The 19315-nt window shown below is 39.5% G+C and overlaps 1 protein-coding gene across 1 annotated transcript in view; it reads right to left on the minus strand.

The window, feature by feature from the left end:
• Positions 1–19315, minus strand: part of LOC126184681 (uncharacterized) — a 295613-nt gene that overhangs the window by 85335 nt on the left and 190963 nt on the right. Inside the window, exon 8 of the mRNA XM_049927173.1 lies at positions 14128–14367. Coding sequence (XP_049783130.1) covers positions 14128–14367 — 240 coding nt within the window. The remainder of the gene's footprint in view (positions 1–14127; positions 14368–19315) is intronic.

The raw sequence follows: 19315 nt of genomic DNA on the forward strand, positions 1-19315 counted from the left end.
CATTTCAATTTTTTTTTTCGACTTTTATCACACCTCATATCAGGACTTCAAAAAATGTTCTATCTCATTCTCTTTTTGACGTATTTAACTATTTACTAATAGTAGCAAGCATGGTAATACAAATACAAACCACACATGTGGATTAATCAATTTCTTCTGTATTTGGTACAAAGAAAATTTAAAAATCAGTTGAGACTATTTGGAGCTGACTTAACACTATCAATATTATGCAGTAAATTATCTATTTGCCATGGACATAAAATTCCCATAAATGGATGTTCTTAAGATCATAAACTTGTAACTGCTTGAATATATAGCTGACAGTGTCACTCAGTATTCTTTTAAACTGCTTCACAGGCAATACAGAGTCAGACCATTTTACTAAACTGGGAGACCTGTGGTACCTCATACCACTATGTCAAGCACACATGACCACTGAGTTCACAATGCAAGTAACAACTGCCGAGTAATAGTCTGTTGAGGGCAGTGAGGATGAAGTCTGCACACCTGAGTCTGGTCTGTAACAACTGCCAAGAAGGAATACACGGAGTACAACTGAGTGGGAACAGACACATAGTCCAGTTTGTGGCAGATTTTTATGAACAAGCAAAACAACAGAATACTTTGCAAATCAATTTAAAGTCCAATAGTTACTATTAGACTAGTGATGACACAATACTACAAGTTTCATGCCAACAAACAAAATGCAGCTGTTTTGCTGAGCTGCCAGCTTTATAAGAATGTAGTGAGCTAGAGGCTCACAAAATGCAGCTGTTTTGCTGAGCTGCCAGCTTTATAAGAATGGCTCTACCCATAAAAGTTGCTTATGCCCTGCTCCAGTAAGAGTCATAAAGGCAAAGCGACTCAACCATTAATAAAGTATGGAATCCATATTAATGAACTACCTGGCATGATTTCTAATGTTTTCACTTCTACACTGCTGCCTAGAGGACACACAGTGCGATATAATCACAGAAGTGAAGGACGCCATCTTATGAGAAAGTGTTTCATATTATATCCACCTGTTTTCTCAACTGGTTCAAGGGATGTTGCTAGGAATGCAGATGAAAACAAACTCTTCAAGTGAAGCCCTACATATGTATCACTGGAGACAGACGTGGTAACTGTACTGCTCAGGGGACTCAACAAACATCTTGGAGAGAGTGTAAAGTTATGCGAAGGGAGGAAGGAAGCAAGATTAGATTTTACATCCTGTTGACATCAAGATCATTATAGATGGACACAAATTTGGATTGTTTCTAGGATGGAGATGGAAATCAGCCACACCCTTTCAAAGGCACCATCCTGGCATTTGCCTGGAGCGATTTAGAGAAACCACAGAAAACCTAAATCTCATGGCCAGGTGTGGATTTGAATTATTGTCCTGCTGAATGCGAGTCCCAGTGTGCTAAGCACTGTGATACCTTGCTTGGTAAGTTGCACGAGAAGTGAGATAGAATGGACTGGATGTAGTTCTGGTTACATTCCACACTGTTCAACGGCTCTCTCAACAAACACTGGAAGTGTATTGTCATTGTAGATTATAGTTCACCACACAATGATGCTGTAAATGGTCCTGTATCTTGCTGGCTGATACACACTGGTATTTGCCACTCTCCACACACTAACTACTATCACTGACTATGATTACCAGTTGAAGGAGATTGAATGCCTCATCTACTCTGATAGCTAGTCTTCCTCTTTTGAGAAAATGAAACACATTCCTGTGTCAATCCACTGTGCTCGTTGCTTTATTGGAATTTGTCCACCAAGGATTCTGCACAGTACAGATGTTTACTCTAGTGAGCTAGTGCAGCTGTTTACTCTGGTGACCTCTACTGGCATTATGTTTATGAGCAGAGTGCTACACCCTTCAAACACAACCTATCGTCTCCAATTTCATAATGGAGCAGCAAGTATTTAATGTATTCTGTTTCCTAAAAACTACTTGATGGAAATACAAAAATATGAATTACTTTTTTTGCATGACATGTCTATCTTCATCGCATAGTACATTTATTTATATGTCTTATGACTCTCTTTCATATTCTGTAATACTCCTTGCAACAGCATCATCATCATTAGAACAGTTCTTGGTTGACAGATACAGTTTTCCCTTCATCCTGCAAATTACCTTCATTTTCAGATAAATCCATTTTCTGAAAATATGCATCCACACTTCATAACCCATTTTACCGTATGAGGCAAAGTCTACCACTATCATTTATCCCCCTTTATGGTTCCGTATATGCACTGTGTGTGTGATGAACAACTGTTCATATTGTAAGTGGTAATAAGCAATATGTGGCTTGATTCTTTTTTGGCTATACCATTTTCAGAATCTCGAGAGCAAACATCTCAGTGGTGCACAACTTCTCTCTAGTAGCCCATGCCATGGATATGGATAAGAATCTCTATGGTGCCCTCATATTTACTACATGAATGTGAGATGAAAAGTGCTGATGACCTATGGATCCTCTCTGTTAATTCTACCTGGTTAGTGTCCCAGACTGACCAACAATACTTAAGAATTAGTTGAACAAGTATTTTGTAAGTTACTTTAGCTTCTGACAATATCCAATCCACAATTTTACATATTGTGAACAGTAACAACCCTATAACATTCCTTTGGTGTATTCCAAGAGCTGCTTTCACGTCTCTTAAGAACAATATGCTGAATTCTGTCTGATAGGAAGCCTGAAATCAAAAACAAGTTGGTTTGATATTCCATGTATCACTATCTATTACTTTGTGGATCTCATGATCCCATGGATGAAACGGAGTAAGCCGAGTTTCACAAGATAACTCATTTCTGTAGCCCATGTTTATTACTATAGAGGAGATCTTCAGTCTCCAAAAAGATCATAAAACACAAGGATAAAAAGAAAGTTCTCTAACTCTACAACACACTAATGCGCGCGAATTAGTGTTGCTTGTTATAGAAAATAATTCCCAGATAGTATGAAGAACAGAAAGTTGGTTGAAACCAGAAGTGAATAGCACAAAAATCCTAAATACAGATTGGAATATTTACTTTAAGGAGAGGCCAATGATGGCGGAATATTTGTTTCAGTACAGAATTTCATATCTAGTGAGGTTATTTCGGATTCTAAATGTGAAATAATCTAGGTTATGTTAGGCATCTAAAAAGGGTCAAAAATGGTAATCAAATGCTTTTATAGACCACCTGCATCAGAAGCTGTACCGGCAGAGCACTTCAGAGAGAACTTGCAGAATTCTGTGTTAAGTTTCCTGATCACACTATTGTAATACTGGGAGATTTCAACTTGCCCTCTACAGAATGGGTGAGTTAGTCAATTAAAACTGGTGCCACAGACAGAGGTTAATATGCCATTATTCTGCATGTCTTGTAGAAAAATTACTTTGAGCTCCAATTGAGAACTAAGTCGTGGAGGTAACATCTTAGATCACCTAGCAACAGACAGACTGGAACTTTTCAAATTAGTTAACATAGATAATGCTGTGACAGCATCAATCTCTCTGGGAGTTGTAGGGGCTGCAAAGGTAGGGGAGTATTCTTGCTTAGCAAGAGAGACAGGGTACAAATTGCAGAGTAAGTGAGTAGTCAACATCAAATAGTCTACATCTAAATCTACATCTACATGGTTACTCTGCAATTCACACTCAAGTGCCTGGCAGACAGTTCATCGAACCATTTTCATACTACTTCTCTACCATTCCACTCTCGAATGGCACGTGGAAAAGGGAACACCTAAATATTTCCGTTCGAGCTCTGATTTCTCTTATTTTGTTGTGATGATCATTTCTCCCTACGTAGGTGGGTGTCAACAAAATATTTTCGCATTCAGAAGAGAAAGTTGGCGATTGAAATTTCTTAAATAGATCTTGCCGCAAAGAAAACCGCTTTGTTTCAGTAACTGCAATCCCAACTCATGTACCATATCAGTGACACTCTCACCCCTACTGCACGATAACACGAAACAAGCTGCCCTTCTTTGCACTTTTTCGATGTCCTCCGTCAATCCTACCTGGTAAAGATCCCATACCGCACAGCAATATTCCAGCAGAGGGTGGACAAGTGTGATGTAGGCTGTCTCTTTAGTGGGTTTGTTGCATCTTCTAAGTGTTCAGCCAACAAAGCGCAGTCTTTGTTTTGCCTTCCCCACAATATTATCTATGTGATCTTTCCAATTTAAGTTGCTCATAATTGTAATTCCTAGGTATTTAGTCAAATTGACAACCCTTAGATTTGTGCGATTTATCGTATACCCAAAATTTATGGGATTTCTTTTAGTAGCCATGTGGATGACTTTGCACTTTTCCTTGTTTAGTGCAAATTGCCACTTTTCGCGCCATACAGAAATTCTCTCCAGATCATTTTGTAATTGGAATAGATTATCTGATAATTTTACTAGACGGTAAATTACAGCGTCATCTGCAAACAATCTAAGGGGGCTGCTCAGATTATCACCTAGATCATTTATGTAAATCAGGAACAGCAGAGGGCCTGTGACACTACCTTGCGGAATGCCAGATATCACTTCTGTTCTACTCAATGATTTACCGTCCATCACTATGAACTGTGACCTCTCAGAGAGGAAATCACGAATCCAGTCACACAACTGAGACTTGTGAGGAGCGGTATCAAAAGCCTTCTGGAAATCTAGGAATATGGAATCGATCTGAGATCCCTTGTTGACAGCACTCATTACTTCATGGGAATGAAGAGCTAGCTGCGTTGCACAAGAACGATATTCTCTGAATCCGTGTTGGTTATGTATCAATACATCATTTTCTTCAACGTGATTCATAATGTTCCAGTACAGTATATGCTCCAAAATCCTACTGCAAATTGAGGTAAGTGATATGGGTCTGTAATTCAGTGGGTTACTCCTATTTTCTTTCTTGAATATTGGTGTGACCTGTGCTTTTTTCCAGTCTTTAGGAACAGACCTTTGATCAAGTGAGCGGTTGTATATGATTGCTAAGAAAGGCGCTATTGTGTCTGCATACTCTGAAAGGAATCTGACTGTTGTACCATCTGGACCGGAAAACTTGCCTTTCATACGTGATTTGAGTTGTTTCGCAACACCTAAGATATCTAAATTTATGTCACTCATGCTAACAGCTGTTCTGGTTTTGAGTTCGGGAATATTTTCTTTGTCTTCTTTCATGAAGGAATTACGGAAAATTGTATTTAGTAACTCCGCTTTAGTGACACCATCATCGGTAACATTTCCATCGATATCGTGCAGTGATGGTATTGACTGTTTTTTTGCCACTGGTGCACTTTACATACGACCAGAATCTCTCTGGATTTTCTACCATATTTTGAGACAATGTTTCATTGTGGAAACTATTAAAAGCATCTCACATTGATGTCCACACTAAATTTCGAGTTTCCATGAAACTTAGCCAGTCTTGGGGATTTTGCGTTCTTCTGAATTTGGCATGCTTTTTTCGTTGCTTCTGCAACAGTGTTCTGACATGTTTTGTGTACCATGGCGAATCAGTCCCATCTCTTATTAACTTATGCAGTATGAATCTATATATTGTTGTCGATAGTGTATCTTTGAAATTGAGCCAAATCTGGTCTACACTTACATAATTAGCTTGGAAGGAATGGAGACTCTCTCTTAGGAAGGCATCAAGCAAATTTTTATCTTCTCTTTTAAATAGATATATTTTGCGTTTGCTTTTAGTGGTTTTGGTTGATATGGTTTTAAGCCTTGCTACAATGACCTTGTGTTCACTAATCCCTGTATCCGTCATGACGTTCTCTATTAGATCAGGATTATTTGTGGCTAAGGGGTCAGGAGTGTTTTCTCAACCATCTAAAATTCGTGTGGGCTTGTGAACTAATTGTTCAAAGTAATTCTCAGAAAAAGCATTTAGTACAATTTTGGAAAATGTTTTCTGTCTTCCACCAAATCTGAACATGTATTTTCGCCAACAAATCGAGGGTAGATTGAAGTCTCCATCAATTATAACTGTACGAGTGGGGTACTTATTTGTAATGAGATTCAAGTTTTCTTTGAACCGTTCAGATGTTATATTATCTGAGTTGGGGGTCGGTAGAAGGAGCCAATTATTATTTTGGTATGGCTGTTGAGTATAACCTCTACCCACAGTAATTCGCAGGAACTATCTATTTCAACTTGATTACAAGATAAACTACTACCAACAGACACAAACACACCACCACCTACTTTATTTAATCTATCCTTTCTGAACATGGTTTGCGCCTCTGTAAAAATTTTGGCAGAACTTATGGCTTTACCCAGCTTTCTGTTCCTACAACGATTTCAGCTTCAGTGCTTTCTATCAACACTTGAAGCTCTGGTACTTTTCCAACACAGCTACAACAATTTACTACTACAATACCGACTGTTGCTTGGTCGATTCTCGTTGTTTCTTTGCCCTGTACCCTTTGAGACTGGAGTACTTTTTGATCTTTCCCAAGACTGTCTAACCAGTTCTTAAGACAAAGATGTGGAGCACAAATGGATAACATTCAAAAGCATCATTCAGTATGCCTTAAACAAGTGTATTCTTAGCAAGGTTTTGAGGGATGGGAAAGACTCACTGTGGTCCAATAGCCATGTCAGAAAGTCGTTATGTAAACAAAGAGTTTAATCACAGATTTAAGAGAAGTCAAAACCTAGCTGAACGAAGCAACAATGAGCATAAAGAGAGAGCAATGAGAAAAGCATTCAGTGATTTTGAAAGTAAAATTGTGCCAACTGGTCTGACTAATAAGCCTTAGAGGTTTTGATCTTACACGGAATCAGTAAGCAGAACCAAAACCATCTATTCAGTCACTTAATGACCATACTGATATGAAAATGGAAGGTGATAGAGAGAAAGCTGAAATATTGAATTCAGTCTTCCAAAACCATTTCACCATCGAAGATCATAATATAGTTCCTCTAATTAATCATCACACAAATGTCAGAATGGCAGATACTGAGATAAGTGATCAAGGAATAGAAAACCAGCTGTAATCACTTACAAGGGAACCTCCCCATCGCAACCCCCTCAGATTTAGTTGTAAGTTGGCACAGTGGATAGGCCTTGAAAAACTGAACACAGATCAATCAAGAAAACAGGAAGAAGTTGTGTGGAACTATGAAAAAAATAAGCAAAATATACAAACTGAGTAGTCCATGCACATAATAAGTAACTTCATGGACAGCGTAGGCTCAGGAGCGCCGTGGTCCCGTGGTTAGCATGAGCAGCTGCGGAACGAGAGGTCCTAGGTTTAAGTCTTCCCTCGAGTGAAAAATTTACTTCCTTTTTTTTTTTTTTTTTCGCAAAGTTATGATCTGTTCGTTCGTTCATTGACGTCTCTGTTCACTGTAATAAGTTTAGTGTCTGTGTTTTGCGACTGCACCGCAAAACCGTGTGATTAGTAGACGAAAGGACGTGCCCCTCCAATGGGAACCGATAACATTTGATAGCAAGGTCATAAGTCAACTGATTCCTCCACAGGAAAACACGTCTGATATATTCTATACGACACTGGTGACGGCATGTGCGTCACATAATTGTCTGAAAATAAAAAATTAAAATTTTCACTCGAGGGAAGATTTGAACCAAGGACCTTTCGTTCTGCAGCTGCTCACGCTAACTACGAGACCACGGTGCTCCTGAACTCAGGTTGTCCTTGATGTTGCCTATCTTGCACATGGACTACTCGGTTTGTATATTTTGCTTATTTTTTTCATAGTTCCAAACAACTTCTTCCTGTTTTCTCGATTGATCTGTGTTCAGTTTTTCAAGGCCTATCCACTGTGCCAACTTATAACTAAATCTGAGGGGGGTGCGATGGGGAGGTTCCCTTGTTAGTAATGGAAAGACATCTGGACCAGATAAGATACCTGTAACATTCTACAGAGTCTTTGCAAAAGAACTAATTCCCCTTCTGGCAGCAGTTTATTGTGTGTTGGTGGAGCAAAAAGGGTACCTAGTGACTGGATAAAAGCATAGCTCATTTCCATTTTCAAGAAGGGTCATAGGTCAAAAGCACATAATTATAGAGCTGTTTTTTGGAGAATGAAAATCAACACAGATTCCACAAACAGAGATCCTGCAAAACTCAACTCACTGTGTTCCTCCATGAGATCCACAGCACTACAGTCATTGGATCCAGTGTTCCTTGACTTCAGGAATGTATTTGATACTGTCATTTAGTGAAGAAAAAAATGAGCTTACTAAGTATAGGACCAGATTTACAATTGGATTCAAGAATTCCTTGCAGCTAGAACTTAGTACATCACTCTTAACAGAACAAAATCAACACATGTACAGGTAATTTCAGGAGCACCCTAAGGAAGTATGATCAGACTGTTACTGTTTAAAATACATATAAATGATCTAGTGGCTAATGTAGGAAGTTCCACAAGGCTGTTTGCACATGATGCCGTTGTTTATAAGAATGCGCAACATCAGAAGACCTCAAGCACATTGCATGAAGATCTGACAGAACTGATGAATGGTGCAGGAACTCTCAGTTGACCATGATCATAAATAAATGTAACACATTGTGCATACATAGGAGAATAAATCCACTACTCTATTGGTGATAAACTGCCAGAAACAGTAACTACCGTAAAATATCTAGGAGTAACCATCCGAAGCTACCTTAAGTGGAATGACCACATAAAACAAATAGTGGGAAATGCCAATGTCAGATAGATTCTTAAGAAGAATCTTAAGGAAATGTAATTCACCCCATGAAAGAAGTGGCTTACAAAACACTTGTATGGCCAATTCCTGAGTATTACTGATCAAATGCTTTCTTCAGGTAATTTACAACAATGGATTTAAGTTTCAGGAAACTCGTGACACTTGGCTGCATTAGAACAAGTTATTAATTTGCTGCTGGTTTTGATCAATGACCATCATCTGACACCTGAATCAACATTAAAAAATAGAAACAGAAATGACAACAAAACCTTAGTGTACAAGATGTCAAAGATACGAAATACAAATGTAGCTTATGAAATGTTGACTATTTAAAGTCACATGTCCATCACAATGAACCATAAGATCACATTAACTGTCAAATTCATGAACAGTAACACAGAACAACAGTAATTTTCCCACATCAGCAACCTCCATCATCCACACACAACAGGAAAGTGGACATAGCATGAGTAACATCATGATGTGCTATCTGTTTAATAGGCATTACATGTCAATAATGCAAATAATGAAAACTGTGACGAAAATCTTTGAAACACAATTAAAACAAAAGTGCCAAATTACAGAACAATTTAGAGAAAGAATCCACATATGAGCAGTCTGCGATACACAAAACTAAATGCTTCAGTGTGAAAGGATTTTGCATATGTCAGACTGGAAGAAAACTTAAAATTAAATTTAAACGGCATTCCTATCTGAGTAATACATCATCTCTAGGGACACATTTAAAAACTCATGAACATTTTCTGAGTAATATAAATGATCAAATGGAAATGTTACACAAATCTAAACAACGAGTAGGGACGAACATTCTAAGAGAGACTGAAATATTTATTAACATGGTCACACACGAAGTATGATCTTTAATGAGCTGAATGATTTGAAAAATAAGAATTATTTAAACAACTTTGTTGAAGTTGTAGAAATGCTATGACACTTACTGTTCTTGTCAATGGCTTTTAAGTACATCATACTGTGTAGTATATGAATGATGAATGATTAGGCCCTCATAGGTGATAACTGGGTGTGATACATAACATAAAAAGTTTTTACCCCCACCCCAAATGCTTGGATTCATTGACTGGTCTTTCATTGTGACTGTGTTTATAATTTTTTCCCATAAGATCTAGTTTCTTTCTATTTAGCATATCCATTATAGAGCTATTTGCTCCTCATCATCAGACCCAACCCCCCCCCCCCCCCCCCAAAAAAAAAAAAAAATCTATTCTCGCACCTCACTCTTAAACATTTTAACCCTCCACACCCCCTTACAATAAAGTGTGTTCATGTCTCAGCTTTCCCACTTCAATTTGCTTAAAATGTAGATGGTGTATGTTTTAAGGTAATTCTACTTGTCATTTCCTTTGTTTTTTATATTAGTCGTAAGGCATATTACGCCCTTTGGGTCCCCTCCTGAAACAGTGAAGAAGGTATACAATAGTGGTACCAGAAGTACCCTCTGCCACACATCCTCGGTGGCTTGTGGAGTATACATGTAGACGTATGATATGTATTCCATATTGATTTACACTTTATTTTGGCCATCAGTCATGGTGTGCTGGTGGATTTTTCATTAAAGTTGCATGTATGTAGTACTTTGGTTTAACTGTATGTGGCAGGACAATTACTACTATACAATGTGGCCCAGTTTCCCAACTGCAGTCATTATGCAAGTGGACAACATGGTGTGTGAGCAACAAGGACAACACTGGACAACAAATCTGTAAACATTGCAGATATTCGCAGGCAAATGGAGTTTGTGTGTGGAGAGTGTGCACTGTCACTGAAAGTGCCCTTGCAACTCGACAATGCTTGTCCTCACACGAGTCGGAAAACCAAGGCTGCCATATTTGAAATGGTGTCCCATGCATTACCACCCTCACTGTAGTAGCCTGAACTGAACCCTTTAATTTCTGTAGGCCCTCCACTAACCACTTTTTTTGGAGTCTGTTGCGCCCAGCGTAGGACAGCTATTCACAGTTCCTGTAAGTCTGTGAGATGAAGTCCGTGTCGAGTTTTCCTTCATAGCCCTGAAATGGTGGTATTCAAGAAGGGGCCAGTTCAGGAGCGTACAGTAAGTGTGGCCGTACCTGGAACATGATTTCAGAAATGGCAGCTGTGGTTTTCCTACCTGCAAGTGTTGTCCTTCAGGAGCACTTTTTCACGATGGAGCACATACTCCACACACACCGTCACCAACCACCTATGAATATCTGCAGTTTTTACACCCTCCTTCTAGAGAAACCAAGTTCTCCAGTGCTGTCCTTGATGATCAGATTCCATGCTGTTCACTCAAGTAATGACAGTAGTTGGGAAAATGGGTTGTACTGTGCAGGGATTAAACTTTTAGTGATTGTCCTGCCACCTACTATTAGACCAAAGTACTATATACTGCACCTGTAATGATGAGTCAAATGGCACACCCTGAATGATGAGAAAAAATAAAGTGTAAATCAATGTGGAATGCACCTTGTAGATGTACGTGGAAATGTATAATGAAAAGAGAAAAGGCAACAGCTTACAATGCAATTGAGTTGTTGATTAGTCAGTAGGCACATAAACAAGACTGCAAATGTTGCTAGAAGCCGCGCGCGCGCGCGCACACACACACACACACACACACACACAGACAGAGAGAGAGAGAGAGAGAGAGAGAGAGAGAGAGCTACATTCTCTGTTGACTACAGGGCACCTATATTACAGTTCAATCGAGCTGAGGCGTGGAGAGGATAAGGGTAGTAAGGCAATGGAAGGAGGAAGGATTGGAGGGAAAGGTTGATAACTGCTGGGAGAGAGACATTAAGTGCATGGTATGGCACTGGGGGGGGGGGGGGGGGGGGGGAGGGGCGGGGGGGGGGGGGGGGGGGGGGGAGGGGCGGGGGGGGGGGGGGGGCAGCACAATGGTGTGAAGGAGTAGATTAGGAGGGGCTGACAGAACACAGGAAAAGGGAGACTGTGGAGTAGAGGGTGTGAGTGTAGAATGAGAGATGTGGAGGGCATGGGGAAGTGAGTAGGGGTGTAGGTGGCTTTAGGAAAGATATCAGCAGAGATTGAGCAAGAAGAGCATGATATATTGACGAATAGCCAACAAGGATTCAGAAAATAATTTTTTTGTGAAACACAACTTGCTCTTTATTCTCATGAAGTAATTGGTGCTATCAGAAGGGGGAGTCAAATTGATTTCATGTCTTTAACTGTCCAGAAGACTTTTGATACCATACCTCACAAGCAACTACTAATCAAATTGTGTGCCTCAGTTATGTGACTAGATTCACGATTTCCTGTCTGGTTACAGTTTATACTAACTGACAAAAAGTCATCGAGTAAAACAGAAGCAATATCTGGCATTCCCCTAGCCCTCTTAGATGTGTGAAGTCAGCCATATGAATACTAAAAGGAGTCTGTTAAATTTCTGTTGCACAATAAATCATACAAATTTAAATGCTGTGAATTCAACTACTTAGCAATTACAATTATGAATAACTTAAATTGGAACAATCACATAGATTATGTTGAGGGGAAAGTGAATCAAAAACTGTGATTTGTTGGAAAAACACTTCAAAAATGCAATAGCTCTACTAAAGAGACTGCATACACTTTGCTTGCATGACCTTTGCTAAGAGTACTGCTGTGCAGTATGGGATCCTTAGCATACAGGATTCACGGAGGACATCGAGAAAGTTCAAAGGAGGACTTATTTTGCCACTGATATGATATGTGAGATGGGGTGGCAACTGTTAAAACAAAGGTGTTTTTCATTGCAGTTTAATCTTCTCATGCAGTATCAACTGCCAACTTTCTCCTCCAAATGCGAGAATATTTTGTTGGAACCCACCTACATAGGGAGAAATGATTGTTATAATAATAAAATAAGAGAAATCGCAACTTGCACAGAAATATTTAAATGTTAATTTTCCCTGCGTGCTGTTCAAGAGTGGACTGGTAAAGAAATATCTTGAAGGTATTTCAATTAATCCTCTGCCAGGCACGTAGCTGTGAATTGTAGAGTGATCATGTAGATGTCGATGTAGAGGGATTGCAAGATCAAAGAATGCATTGTAAGGACAATTCCCATTTACATTGCTCAGAAAAGATAGTGCAAGAAAGCAGACAAGAAATATGTAAGAAAAGTGGACAAACGAGAGAGAGAGAACTGATGTGAACACAAGACAACAATAAAGGATGGATGATAGATGGTACCAACTTCTCATCTGCATTTTTCCCATGTCACTCACTTTGAAGCTGATGCATTTTTAAAGTGAATCGTATGACCTCCAGAACCTGAGTACCAAAGCTACGATATTTGCTATCAGTAATATACAACTTTCACTTTTAAACTCTATGAGGCTCATGGCAACAAAAAACAGATGGCACTGCCAGCATATAAATTCACAAACCAGATTTGGGGAATTGGTTTGGCTGTCTAAGCTGTTTGTGCAACATATTTAGCTACGTAAGTGCTATGGACACTGACAGCATTAATACCCCCCCCCCCTTTTTCACCACTTCTGCAACTGTTGTTCTGTAATTTTAATTACATGTAACTATACTGAGGACATTCCTTCAGGTTTCTAAGGACAAACAAGAAATTTATTTACAAACATAAAAATGAATTATATTTATTTTTTGAACTGAAACTTTACAGAAACCACAATTTTTTGGCAGAATTCTCCTCTATGGAACCTGTGAACCTAACACATTCATGGTCAATGTGTTTATTTTTTGTAGACCATTTCGTTATTAATAGCACTGGCATATACTGGCACACTTTGTGTAAGCTGGCTCTGCTTTTAACATTGCTTGAAACTATTTAGCCATACTTTACTTATGATATTTATTTCCCTTCCATATATATTAAATGTTTAATTCAACTGAATGAAATGTCAATAACTGTCTTAACATGGCATTTCACTGTCTCCAATTCCATGGTCAGGTTTAAATGACTGCACTAACTACACATAGCACATTAAATTTTCTCAACAGTGACTGCATACAACAGAGGTATTCCAAGAACAGTTACAAAAACAAAAAATAAAAAAATAAAACTTGGGCATAATAATGTTGTTCTATCCTATACCAGGAGCAGTGATGTACAAAAACAAAATGCAACCATTTACATAATATGGAAAACAGAAAATTCAAACACCTATAATGATGGAGTATATCAGCAGATGCCATTTGGCACAATGCTTGGAACAAATTTTTCAGTTTAACATAATTTCACTTGAATGTCATTTTTTTCTGTCACTGTACCCAATGAGTTACTCAGTTGGGTTTACAATCCTGGGAAGACTTTGGCCTAAAACAGTTATAGGAATTGAACAACGGATCTGTGCTTCAAAAACCAATATGGCTAACACATCATAGTAGTGAATAAGTCTGCTGATTGTACATATTAAACAATAACTACATAGAATTTTGCACTCCTGTAAGACTTACCGTACTTTCTCACAGTACTCCACTATTTTTTCAAATTCTTCATAAGCATTTGTAGCACTTTTCATTTTGTTAGTATTTGCAGCAGTCTGAATTTCACGCCTCAAGAGAAAGTCTATGCTTCTTTTATCTTCTGAGCTGTAATAAATTCGACACCATGCTGTTTTCCCATCACGACCAGCTCTGCCTGATTCCTGGTAGTAAGATGCTATATTCTGTGGAACATTCCAATGGGCCACAAACCTGAAACAATTCAGTTTATAGTGGGATAGTGCATTTACAGTTACACATGTCTTAAATTCCTCTAAATGAAGCAATGAAACTGCATATTGAGGATAAAAATAACACTGCCCGAGATACCTATGTGGCCAGCATCACTGTACAACAATATTTTGTATTATCATATATCTCGTGAAAAGATCATGAAGATAAAATCAGAGTTATTTGAGCCCACACAGAGGCTTTACCAACAATTATTCTTCCAATGAACCATTTGTGACAGGAACAGGAAGAGGCGGAGGTGACACTGTTACACAAAATAGCCAGTCGTGGATGAAAATAGCAATAACTTAGGTTGCTGAAATATCACATTGTTTCGGCAATGCCATACAGCTAAATACCCCGGAACATTTCAAATCATCATCAAAGTGAAGAAGGTAGACAAGCTTTGAAGTAGGAGAGAACCTCCTTCTGGCCTGCTTTGCCTTTCTGCCAAGATGCAGAGACAACCCAATCATACCAGTTTTTGTGAAGATCATTCATCATATCAGATGTCCAGTGCCCAACTACACCACCTTTCCTAGTCAGGGTATGCATCTGCAACTCATGCTTCACTTGCAGATAGCATCAACACTCTTCCCTGAGTCACAAGTGTGGACAGATCCAGTCAGCTGGTCTCAAACCAACAAAGCAGAGCAGTTGGCAATGTGCACAAAAGCCACAAAATATGAACACCTTGTAACCAAACCAATGCAAGAAGAACTGCAGAGAGCTATAATCAAGTTTAGAGAGAAAACAGTTGACAATTAAACCTTATTTTTATTTAGAAAGGGAGTAACTTTTACACCAATGCCGATGATGCTACCAATGACTGATTTTGCTCTTGCTCTTTCACAGCACACAATGGAATTGCAATAAGGTCAAATGCCTTCATGGAGGAGAGAAACATAGTTAAATTACTCCGAAGAGACTCAGAGACAATCATCCTCGCAATAGGCAAAGGAAATCCTATAGTCCTCCCACTGCTTTAAGTACGCAAGCAGAAAATGTACAGTGTACTAGAGGATGGTTACTACAGAAGAGCAGATGATGATCCAGTCAACTGCGTTAAGAGGAGGACCACTGTACTTCCCCTGAACACTTTTCAAGAAAAGACTGAAAAAGACTTCGTGAAAAAACGGTTGCATTTCCAAGACTTTACGGAATACCATAAGTCCATAAAGAAGGGATTCTACTCCATTCCATCATAAGCAACACTAGCACACCCATGTAAAAGCGAGTAAAAAAAACTTAACAGCGAAGTTTAGTTCCTTTCTTGGCAAGGCCCAGCACCACATACATAGTTTAGTGCATTTTGTCCAATAGCTTCATTTCATCTAACTAGGCCATGAAGACCTCACAGTGAGCACTGATGTCGTTTCCCTTTTTACTAGGATACCTCTATGAGACATGACTGAACTCACATGAGAGAAGTTCAGGCAATCACTAACGAAACTCTTTAAATTCATTCACAAATCAACCTACTTCCTGTTTGTAGGAAGTTACTATGAACTCACTGACAAAGTGGCAGCGGGCTGCTCCTATCATCAGTGCAGCCAACATGTTTATGGAGGCACTTGAACAAACTGCTCTTGAATTAGCAGTCCACAAACCATTGTGGTTTCTTTCTCAGTATTTAGATGATATGTTTGTTTTCAGGTTACTTGGAAGACAGTACCTATAAGACTTTTTGCAACATCTGAATTTGTTTTAAAACAGGTTAACACATTCAGTGATTCCATTTTAAAGGAATCTGTAGAGATCTGGCCACATGATGAGCTGATAAATAAAGGCTACAGTTCCCAACTAAGTGAGGCCTGTGATACACCCTTCATTTTGCTCAAAGCACAACAACAGTCTGTGGAAAGGTCGATTCTCCTCACACTAACTGAGATCACACCATGTGTCACCCACATCAGCAGCACCCTGATGCACACAGTCTTGGCAGAAAGACTGATGGGTGCAACTTGTGTTCCTGTCAGGTACTTCCCTCTCCACCAAAGCCATGCCCAGCCTTCACCAGGTGACTACTTTTGGTTTGTGGCTACTGCCTTACATTTATTATTTCAAAATGGCTGGGTATCCTGGCATACTATGTCTCGATCAGGTGCCAAGACCAAAACGGAAGGATTTCAGATGTTTATTGCTGAGAATATTTCATTATAACTCTTACTGCTTCTCACCAGCAAATCAAGAGGAAGCTGCCACTGTCACACAGTACTTTGTATGTCGTGTGGATGGTTTTTAAGATTAATCAGTGCTTCCTGTTGCCTGCAGTGTGGTGTTGATGTCACATGGTGGGGCAGCTCCACAAACACAACCAGCCTGCCAGCTTGCTTAAGTGACAAGCAGTTTAGTGAGAGTCTGTCGCTCTCCGCACAGTTCATGTTGGACAGCCACTTTGCTTGCTCAGCAGCTTCCATGATTTTTCACTCACAAGTGGTGAACCAGATAGAACATATACACTACATTTGTCTGCATGTTCTGCCACTGCCAACTGCATATGGTAATCGGTGCATATATATTGCTTGTGCTCCACAATACTGTGATACGTCCCATCCTGTCAATATAGATCTGTCCACCATAATGAGATTTTCACTCTGCAGCGGAGTGTGCGCTGATATGAAACTTCCTGGCAGATTAAAACTGTGTGCCGGACCGAGACTCAAACTCGGGACCTTTGCCTTTCGTGGGCAAGTGCTCAACCATTTGAGCTACCCAAGCATGACTCACGCCCCGTCCTCACAGCTTTACTTCCTCCAGTACCTCATCTCCTACCTTCCACACTTTACAGAAGCTCTCCTGAGAACTTTGCAGGACTAACAATCTTGAAAAAAAGGATATATTGGAGACATGACTTAGGCACAGCCTGGGAGATGTTTCCAGAATGAGATTTTTATGCTGCAGCAGAGTGTGCGCTGATATGAAACTTCCTGGTAGATTACAACTGTGTGCCAGACTGAGACTCGAACTCGGGACCTTTGCCTTTAGCGGGAAAGTGCTTGGGTAGCTCAGATGGTACAGCACTTGCCTGCGAAAGGCAAAGGTCCCGAGTTCGAGTCTCGGTCCGGCACACAGTTTTAATCTGCCAGGGAGTTTTAGATCAGTCCACAATTACTTTTAAGCATGTGCACAGTCCATCCATAAAGTTCTGAGACTGATTTTGTTCCTTGTGTATAAGGGACGCAAGCACAGTAACCGGAGTGTCAGGTTGAACTAAGAGCTTCAACAACACATGTGCATTCAACCAATCAGTTGTAAGCAGGCAGTGTTAAGCTGCAATGCAATGCGTCAATGGCACTGTGTCACAAATCGCAATGGAGCAATGCATTGAATGTCTCTAAATCACATACTCATGACATTCTCCAGAATAGTTGAAGAAGAGAAAAATGTGTGCAAAGTTTTCAAGTGATGAGACTTGATGTTATCAATATGAACCTAGCACAAAAGACAAAATGCAGAATTGGTGTTGCACCTAAACTAAAGAAAGTGTGAATGTGATGCAGAAGTTGAACAACATCCCAAAAAGGAACTTTTCTTACAGTTTCACTTGGTTGTAGGAATGTTCTGGGTGTTGCCTCTCGTTAGGGGAGACTATGTAGACCATTTCAAACATAAAAACCATCATTGTAAATTTTCTCTATTTCTTACTAGTGAACCCGGCAATGCTTTACAATTACTGAATATGTATTGGAATTGAAACTCCATCCTAATCTCCTTCTCCACCTCTCTCTGTACATCTACATCTACATACATACTACAGAAACCACCATGCTGTATGTGGCAGACAGTACCCTGTACCACTACTAGTCATTTCCTTTCCTGTTCCACTCGTGAATAAAGTGAAGGAAAAAATGACTGTCTATATGTCTCAGTACGAGCCGTATTTCTTGTATCTTACCTTCCTTGTCCGTAGACAAAATGTATGCTCGCAGCATCATTTTGCAGTCAGCTTCAAATTCCAACTGTCTAAATTTTCTCGATAGTGTTCCTTGAAAAGAACTTCGCCTTCCCTCCAGGGATTCCCATTTGAGTTCCCAAAGCATCTACGTAACACTGCATGTTGTTCAGACCTACTGATAACAAATCTAGTAGCCCACCTCTGAATTGCTTCAATGTCTTCCTTTAATCTGACCTGTTGCAGATCCCGAACACTTCAGCAGTGCTCGAGAATAGGTCACACTAGCATCTTATAAGCGGTCTCCTTTACAAACGAATGACACTTTTCCAAAATCCTCCCAATAAACTGAAGTTGATGATTTGCCTTTACTAACACAATCCTCACATGCTCCTTCCATTTCACATTGCTTTGCAACATTACATCAGATATTTAAACAACATGGCTGTGTCAAGCATGATGCTACTAATGCTGTATCCACACACTATGGGCTTGTTTTACCTATTCATCCACATTAACTTACATTTTTCTACATTTAGAGCTATCTGTCATTCATTACATGAAATACAAAATTTGACTAAGTCATCTTGTATCTTCCTACAATTATCCAATGACGACACCTTCCCATAGACCACAGCATCATCAGTGAACAGCAGCAGACTGCTGCTTATCCTGTCCACCAGACCATTTACGTATGTACAAAATGACAGTGATCCTATCACACTTCCCCAGTGCACTCCCGACGATACCCTTGTCTCTGATGAACACTCGCCATTCAGGACAACATACTGGTTTCTGTCACTTAAGAAGTCTCCGAGTGACTCTCATATCTGGGAACCTGTTCTGTATTCTTGTGCCTTCATTAACAGTTGGCAGTGTGGTATCGTGTCAAAATCTAGGAATATAGAATCTGCATGTTGTCTTTCACCCAAGGTTTGCAGGATCTTGTGAGGAAAGGGCAAACTGAGTTCCACACCAGTGTGCTTTCCAAAATCATGCTGATTTGGGGACAGAAGCTTTTCCTCTCAAAGAAAT

This window comes from Schistocerca cancellata, chromosome 4, assembly GCF_023864275.1.
Source record: "Schistocerca cancellata isolate TAMUIC-IGC-003103 chromosome 4, iqSchCanc2.1, whole genome shotgun sequence".
NCBI lineage: Eukaryota > Metazoa > Arthropoda > Insecta > Orthoptera > Acrididae > Schistocerca > Schistocerca cancellata.